The sequence below is a fragment of the Quercus suber genome, unplaced genomic scaffold, assembly GCF_002906115.3.
Source record: "Quercus suber isolate HL8 unplaced genomic scaffold, Cork oak 2.0 scaffold_295, whole genome shotgun sequence".
NCBI lineage: Eukaryota > Viridiplantae > Streptophyta > Magnoliopsida > Fagales > Fagaceae > Quercus > Quercus suber.
Genome location: NW_027069751.1, coordinates 430,829 through 439,831, shown reverse-complemented (window position 1 = coordinate 439,831; position 9,003 = coordinate 430,829). Strand labels below are relative to the sequence as shown.

Sequence of the window (9,003 nt, the reverse complement as noted above, 5' to 3'; positions counted from 1 at the left end):
AATTCCTAAAGGATCGAACAAGAATTACTTTGGAGGCACATAGCTTTTCTAATCACACAAATTACGGAAATTTAATCCATGCAGCTCTGCCTTATTGTGCAACAATACACATTCTATTTCTTTGCTGATTCCCTTAGAAATGAAGATTTAGTCCGTAATGAAACATGTAAATATGTTGTAAACACAAAGAATTACGCATGTAGAGGTATAGCACATGTGAGGATCCCGAAAACATGCATGGGTACGTACTTTGCTTTTGCCTGTGCATGCATGGACGGTTACCGTAGGAACCCATACCTCAAAGACGGTTGCCAAGGTATTGTTTTATTTCACCCCGCCAAAGATTGGATTGGGTTACATGTTGATTGAGTGCGTTCTACGTAGATGCATATTGAGTTCCACATTAGGTATATACTGAGTTAATTTGTATTTTATATATTAACAATTATAAGAAACTTCAACCAATATAGTTTATAGTTAGCCCTTTTCTTTGTGTTTTTACATTATTTTTGGAAATACCTTTCATTTTCCTTCCGTCTCAATAATATTCATGCCATTGCTTTTGATTATACGTCTAAATTACCTAAAGATGGGCTTTATTAATTACTGCCATATATGGGTTTACGTTTCATTTTCCTTTTGTGTCAATAATATGCATGTTGCTTTTGATTATGCGTCTAAGTTACTTAAGATGGGTTTTATTACCACCACAGATATTGACTAATGCAAATGCATAGAGGGCAATAACAATTGTACGAGCAAAAAATCTTGTGTTAATGACCTAAGAAATTATTACTGTTTGTGCATTTTGAAAAGAGAAATGCTACGTTTACAACAATTTTATAACATTTTTACAACATTGCTTACCTGTCAATTCCATGTCACAAAACACAACTTAAATAATCTGACTAGGAAAAGAAAACAAAAAATAAAATAAAATGAGAATTCAAAACAAAATATAAAGATTAAGAAAACAAAACAACAATCAGATCAAATTTAAAACATCAGCATATTTAGGGGTTTTGCTCTCACACACCGAAGGTGGAGGTGGAGGCGGAGACAGAGGCAAAGCGCAGAGGGCAGAGGCAGAGGCAGAGGGTAGAGGGCAGAGTCGGAGGCAGAGGGCAGAGGGCAGAGGCAGAGGTAGAGACGCTCACTTCTTCTCCCTGCCGTCGCACATCGTCGCTTCTCTGTCTTCCTCAAAACGGTGAGACCCATGTATCTTGCTCTAACACTGATGGGTAGAAGTGCTAAGAATATGAATCCTAGTAAATCCTAGTAAATCAGCCGCCCCCAAAGCAGTTAGAATAACTGACATTTATTTTGCAGAATTTTGTCATCCTCTGGAAACACAATCGCACGTAACATTAGATAACTAGAGTTTATCCCTTTTGTTGTAATCTTTTTTATTTTTCATATGCTTGTAATTATCCTTATAAATGAAATCCATATGGAAGCCTGGAGATTGATTTGGCTACTAGCTTTCTTTACACTCTGTTTTCAAACTAGACGAACACTATGGAAGGGACTGTTTTTTTTTTTTTTTAAGAACCCATTTTACTGCTGCTTGGGTATTTTTGCTTCTTAGGATGCAAAATGGTGAAAAGATTAAAGATTTCATCATTCATTTTCATTTTTTGACAGTAAAATTTAGCCAAACGGGTCGAATTTCTGTAAATAACTTGAGATGAATGTAAAGTCACAAATGAGTTGAATTCATGGCAGATTGGGGAGCCAAACTTTGATGCATCCCTTCACTTTGGGCCCCACAATTCATCCTAATATACATACACCCAAACAATACAAGTTCATAACTGTTATTTATCAACAATAACAAAAAAAGGCAAACAAGGGCAGGCTGGCTGGGCTGTTTTTTGCTTATTAATTGATTTTATAACTGTAAGGATTGCATTGTTGTGTACAACTAGTTAACAATTTTTTTTTTTTTTTTTAAATCCCATACTTCATATAAATGTTGAGATATCAACCAAACTTGTACATTTGAGTGCATTTAGGTAACATAAAAAACACACGTTGCTAAAAATAAGAAGTTATTAAGATTCGTAGGTCACAAGCACTTTTTCTGTACCTAAAAAATAAGGTCAATATCAGCATGCCTAAACACACAAAATTAATTTCTAAAATATAATAACTTTTTGAAAATAAAAAAACTAAACCAGGTATTCACAATTCTCCTTATCCTTAAGGCTGCTATAGATGCACAATTGCATGTAATGTCAAACTACCATTCTTAATCTAGACTCTCTAGTGTGTGTGTTGTAATAAGAATAAGAAATCAATTAGCGCATAGACCTTTCTATTGAGGTGTAAATATAAGCAGCAGAAAATGCATTCCGCTGGTCATGTAATTTAGGCCTTTTTTGCCCCCTTTTAAATATATTATTTTGTCATGAAAATTGGTACTTTCATATTTGCAGACTATGTGCGATGATGTTGTGGCTGTGGTGAAAGAAATGTATGGAGATTCACCCTCTTAAATTGTACTTGTTGGCCGCAAGTTGAGCTCCTTCCATCCAATGTTCTTGTATCTTATAACATACATGGGTACATTGATGAAGTGACAATTTAGTTAAGTCAAAAGTGTTCAATGCCTTTGGTCTGATTGCTTTTTCTTCAATAAGATGTATTAGTAGTTTCCTAATATTATAAAGTTAAAATTGTAGTTTTGTATAAGCCATTAATCCGTATAAAGTATATGGACACATACAGGAAGAGAAAGGGAGAGGGTGTTATGTACAATTTCATGTTTTAGTGATAGTTTGGAACTTTGGTGATGTCATTTCATGTTCTTAGCAGTAAAGTGGATGACACCACTTTATCCAGTGAGAACTAACAAGTTTGAGTTGTTCATCTATAGTTATCAACTATATGTAATCTTTATTGTCTTTTTGCTTTGCATGTTAGGCATTTCATTTTCTGTGTACCTGTTAGAGGAATATTTCTTTTCATTCTAGTTCGCTTTCTGAGATTCTACCAATCACTTGGGATTTATTTCCTCTCACAATTTTTAATTGCTTTTATGCACATGGTACAGTTAGATATGTTGGATACTAGTCGGAAAATATTGGTTAGAGTGTGAAGAAATTCTATTATGGTGTTGCCTAAAATGTACTTCCTTTTGTAGATCTCTTAAAGCATGGAAGCTCAAATTTTAGCTTTGGAAGGCAATGTTGCTACTATTGGCACCAATTCAAGTGTGGTTTTGTTCAAGATGTACTTCCTCTAGTGGATATCATAAAGCATAAATGCTCAAGTGCTGGCTTTGGAAATTGGAATGCAATGCAACCAAAGTTGCTATTTGCAATCATTTGATGTATTTGTTTATTTTGGGTGTTGATGTATATTTTGGTCACCTATTGTGTTGTATACTTACCGTTTCTTTGTAACAAGAGTCTATATTAGTCATAGAATTAGTCTATTAGATTTTTTTTTTTTTTTGTTAATTAGTTGTTATAATATTAAGTGGATATTTTAAAACCAGTTGTGGTTAATAAAGTTCTAGAAGATTGATTTTCTTTTTCTTTTTCTTTTTCTTTTTTCCTTTGTTGTGATATGATATATATCATTTCTATGATAACTAACTACCACAACTATTGTCAAAGATGGGCAATACTAGCAATGATGCTTTTGTTTGATTTCAAAATTTGCCGCCTATGGTGGATCATCTTTGCAACTCAATAAAGAGAGATTATCTTGTAACAGACTTATTAATTCTTAATATTAGCTAACTTATGTTAGCAAAGGAGAAAGAAATTATGTACAAACAAATGATGACAAAAAATGATTTGCATTTAAAAAGAACTTTTACATTAATGTTCTAAAGTTAAAGAAGGTTCCTACCTTATTACAAAAGGTTGCCCAATGGGCTACATTATGAGATAAAAATATTAACTGTCAAGTTTCCATGTTTAAACTAATCTTATGACCCTATATATCTTAAACAAACTAATTGCCTCTGCCATCTTCATGTAATTTTGGATTTCCAAACTTTGTCACATCATTGGTACCAAACTTCCCAATAGAATTGCTTGGATGCTCATTTGACAAATCATAACATGCCTTATGGAGTGGAGAATCATCCTAAAAAATAAAATGAAAACATTTAGTTTAATAAAATTACATATATGAGAAGCAATTGAATAAAGAAAAAAAATGGCTAATCTATTTAAATTCAACTGCATATTAAAAGGATATTATTCTCAGTAATACCATGATTTACAACATGATAAATTACAATTCAAATTGAGTCTCATGAGTTCTTTAAATGTAAAGAAAACACTACAATATTTAGAAATTAAGTGTAGATAGACAAACAGTTAACCCTACACTAAAAAAAGAAAAAAAATCAGAAACATATAAGAATAGCAAAGTAAATAAGTACATGCCTGAGATGTGTTTTCATGGTAACTAAATGGTTGCATTCCAACCACTTGTCTTATCATACTTGACTGAAATGGTGAGTTTCCTCCTTGTAGCATATTTGGCAGCCCATAATATGGACTCATCCCGATGATATTTGGAGGGCAATTAATGTTTGGCCACGTGGTGGATTCTTCATAACTCTCTTTACCAATCTGTTGTGACTGTTGCAGTTCCAACTCCTACATTATGTACAATATAAAATTCAATATACTTAAACGATTAAACCAAATCTTAATTTCCTTGTGATATAAAATAAAGATTCCAACATTTAAGTTAAAACTCTTTTGTACTCCAAGCACCCTCAATCCCATAGTAGGGGTTGTACAAGACACATTCTCAACCTTAGTAGCTATCTACAAAATGTAAACAATAATAATTAGTAAATACTATAAACAATTATTAATTTAAAATTAACAAGAAATATACTAAAACCTTCTTTTTCTTGAATTCATTTCTCTCACTTATTTTGGTTTTCTTTTTCTTTTTCCTTTCCTCCTTTTTTCTAACAACTTTTTCAACTATTGACTGCTTCCTTTTAGATGGCGGTCGTCCCTTTTGTCTAACCATTACTGGACCAAGTATGTTTTTAGTCTCTTTAGAAATTGCAAGATCATCTCCACATGAGGTTGAATTTGTAAGAATACCTATAGAAATTTTATTTTGATTAAGTTAATAAATTTATTAATAGAAAAGTGCAATCCTAATACATAAGTAGGCACAAAAATGATGCAAAATAAAATGATAAGACAAAAAATAAAAAAATAAACTAACAATTAATACCTGCAAAAATGGGTTCATTACTTCCACAAACAAGTTTTTCTTGTTTGAACTCTCCTTTTAATTCAAGAATTCGTGCCACCACCTTCTCACACTTATCGTCAGAATCTACTGCCAAGTCTGCAACCTCATTGAAGACTTTGTACATTTTATCAAAGCGTTGTGTTTTAGGTTTGACAAGTCGGTTATCATAGTTGATGCGAACTTTGGTGTGGCTCCTCTTAATATTGTTGCACCATCTTTTCAAGATGTACTTGTTTGGTACCTGATCAATCTTCATGTGAAAGAGCACCGTAATTTGATGCCTACACAATATTCCCCTAAATTCAAAAAACCGGCAATTACAATTTACTTCATTGGTATCCTTGTTAAAATAAACAAGGAAGGTTGCATGCTCAGAATTTTCTCCAAATGCTCCATCTTCACGTATTTCATATTCTGAAATGACACCATCTTCCTTACATAAAGAAAAATTACAACAAACCTTTCCTTGCAACTCTTTTCGAAACTCTTTGTATTTTGCTATTGTGTAAACACTTTGAAATTGTTTCTCCATAGCATAATGAGTAAAACATGGTATGGATGATTGAAATGAATTGAAATCTTCAGTATTTTCATTTACCACATTTTTTGCCAAAGCCTTATCATATTGTTTTACAAATTCTTTCAAGGTTGTTTCATGATGTACATACCCATCAAAGAATGCATTTATGCTTTCACTCTGTTGTGTGGTTGACATTCCTGCCCAAAATGTATCCTTCACAAAGGCAGGCACCCAATAATACCTTTCATTATACAACTCAAGTAACCATTCATGGCGTTCAAGATGATATTTTTCAATGAACCTACCCCACCTTTCTTCAAATTCTTCTTTTGTTAAGGAATCATAAACAACATTTTTCAAACAAAATTTGATTGATTTATATTCTCTATATCCTTTAAATTTTTCAGTCATCTTTTTCAATATATGCCACAAGCACCATCGGTGTCGTGCTTTTGGAAAGACAATCTGTATTGCTTTTTTTATGGCCTTGTCTTGATCTGTAATTATTGCACTAGGAGGAACTCCAGACATACATGTAAGCCAAGACTCAAATAGCCATCTAAATGTATCTGCATCTTCACCTGAAATCAATCCACATCCTAGCAATATCGATTGTCCATGATGGTTTACCCCAACAAAAGGAGCAAATGGCATGCTATATTTGTTAACCAAATACATCGTGTCAAATGTAACCACATCACCAAACTCTTTAAATGCTTCCCTACTTCTTGCATCTGCCCAAAATACATTCTTTAATTGACCATCTTCAGTAAAATCCATCATGTAAAAGAAATTAGAATTGTTAGCTTGCATTTTTAAAAAGTACTTATTCATTGCTACAGCATCTCCTTCCCTGAGCTCCAAACGCTTGACTTTATCCATGTGGTTTCTACAATCTTTCTCTAGAAATGGCAAGTTTTCATGCCCCCCTGCCTCAACCACCAATGAATTGAAACTCTTGTTCATTTTGATATCAGCTTTGGCATTCAACTCAAGTTGTCTTTTCACATGTGGTTTTAATACACTATTGCATTTATAAAATCGGGTTTTGCTTGGACTTAATCCATGGTTATGGTCAAGTTCCATGGATTTCAATATCCACCCATCTAAGCATCGAATCATATTAAAATGAGCTTTGCAACCTGTTTTTGATTGTGGCTGTGCTTTAAGTGAGTTGCTAGCTTTAATCTGTTGCATTTCAGCACGATTACAAGTTACAGTCAAAGACTCCACCTCCCCATCATTTCCCTTTCTAGATGTTCTTTTAACCACTGCAAAACCCTTTTTATTACCATACCTTGTAAAATATTCCATGATATCATCAATGGAACCAAACAACATTCCTACACAAGCATCTTCCACTTTATCTTCTACCTTTCTTGTTTCCTCCTTTTCATTCTCAACATTATCTTTATTCAACTCATTATTTTTCAGATCCACTGTATCCTTCATTTCATTATCACTATTGTGCTCATTCAACTCTACAAGCCTAGAAGCACTTGTTATTTCTTCTTTCATGTGTCTGCAATGTACATTATATAATGCACAGTATTTTAAAACAAAGTATGAAAATGGAATTAAAATTTAAAAAAAAAAACTACTACTAGTCTCTACCTGTAATAAGCGTAAAGCATAGTACTAACTCACAGCAGGATCTTTAAGTTCAGCAATTACCTTAAACATTCAAAATGAAATAAGTCAATGGATTCTCATAATCAGATATAACGCAAAAAATGGGGGGCATATAACGCAAGAAATGTAAAAGTCTCCCATGCTGTATGATGGTTAAATTAGTGAGATCAATGATAATAATTAGTTAATGTAGTAAAGGAAGTAATGTTTAATCAAACGGAAGAATTAAGTAAGATTTTTATGTTTTGTTAATGAAAACAAAGCAAAATAAGAGTAAAAGTGCGTCACAAATACTCTCCACTCTTCGAAAACTTTCAAGCATTGTATCAAACACTTTGCGAGCATCATTTATACCTCAATATGTTCTTTAAAAAAAAAAAAAAACAGTTTAAAAATTTTAATGACATTTTTATGTGGAAAATAAACAAATATAGAAGTCCAATTATTATTATTTTTTGTTGTGAATGTAGAGAAGTCCAGCTTTCTTTCAATGAGAATGAAATGTTACAAAGCAAGAAACAACAAAATTACAATCACAGCTGAAGACTTAATACCACTTTAAAAAACTGAAGACTTGTTATAATCACAGCCAGAAAATTTTACAGAAATTCGACCCATTTGGCTAAATTTTACTGTCAAAAAATGAAAATGAATGATGAAATCTTTAATCTTTTCACCATTTTGCATCCTAAGAAGCAAAAATACCCAAGCAGCAGTAAAATCGGTTCTTAAAAAAAAAAAAAAAAAAAAAAAAAACCCATCAGTGTTAGAGCAAGATACATGGGTCTCACTGTTTTGAGGAAGACAGAGAAGCGATGATGTGCGACGGCAGGGAGAAGAAGTGAGCATCTCTACCTCTGCCTCTGCCCTCTGCCCTCTGCCTCCGACTCTGCCCTCTGCCCTCTGCCCTCTGCGCTTTGCCTCCGTCTCCGCCTCCACCTCCACCTTCGGTGTGTGAGGGCAAAACCCTTAAATATGCTGATGTTTTAAATTTGATCTGATTGTTGTTTTGTTTTCTTAATCTTTTTATTTTGTTTTTAATTCTCATTTTATTTTATTTTTTGTTTTCTTTTCCTGGTCAGATGTTTTCCTAGTCAGATTATTTAAGTTGTGTTTTGTGATATGGCAGTGACAGGTAAGCAATGTTGTAAAAATATTGTAGAATTATTGTAGACGTAGCATTTCTCGAAAAGAGAATAAGGCATGTATCCATTCATCATCCAATCAATCGCTAGTGATTAAGCCCTCTGGCGCTGCACTCTTAAACTATGCTTATTGAATTTGCAGTTGATTGTTAATTACGCTGCACCATAAGTAATTAATTTTTTTTTTTTTTTTTTTTGAAAACATGACCAAGTCTACGGATATTATTTAAGAAACTGAATAATCTGCTAAAATAAACACATTTACATCAAATGAAACATACTCCATTCAAATTATCAAAGGAAAAGAAAGTCTTTTTCTCTGAGCTAAAACATGCGCAATTGTATTGCCTTGCCTAACAATATAAAAGAAAGAAAAACTCCTAAGGGAGGTTACATAAATTAGTGTCTTTAGCTAGATGTCTAAAGGATGAGGAAAACATGTCACCATTTTGAAGACCTTTA

At 33.0% G+C, this 9,003-nt stretch overlaps 1 protein-coding gene across 1 annotated transcript; it reads right to left on the bottom strand.

Annotated features, from left to right (window-relative positions):
* Positions 1-3,792: 3,792 nt before the first annotated feature.
* Positions 3,793-7,750, bottom strand: LOC112039194 (protein FAR1-RELATED SEQUENCE 4). Its single transcript, XM_065782280.1, has 6 exons — positions 7,379-7,750; positions 5,224-7,286; positions 4,905-5,087; positions 4,710-4,792; positions 4,407-4,622; positions 3,793-4,101 (listed from the first exon to the last, which is right to left on the bottom strand). Exons 1-6 carry the CDS (start codon positions 7,396-7,398, stop codon positions 3,967-3,969), a joined length of 2,700 nt encoding a protein of 899 aa, XP_065638352.1. The 5' UTR covers positions 7,399-7,750; the 3' UTR covers positions 3,793-3,966.
* Positions 7,751-9,003: the final 1,253 nt, after the last annotated feature.

Excerpts from the sequence above, each read along its gene's own strand:
- LOC112039194 (XM_065782280.1), bottom strand. The coding sequence starts at position 7,398 with ATGCTTTACGCTTATTACAG. Across the intron at positions 7,287-7,378 it reads ATGCTTTACGCTTATTACAG|ACACATGAAAGAAGAAATAA; the intron begins GTAGAGACTAGT and ends TGTACATTGCAG. Across the intron at positions 4,793-4,904 it reads GAAAAAGAAAACCAAAATAA|CTACTAAGGTTGAGAATGTG; the intron begins GTGAGAGAAATG and ends TTTTGTAGATAG.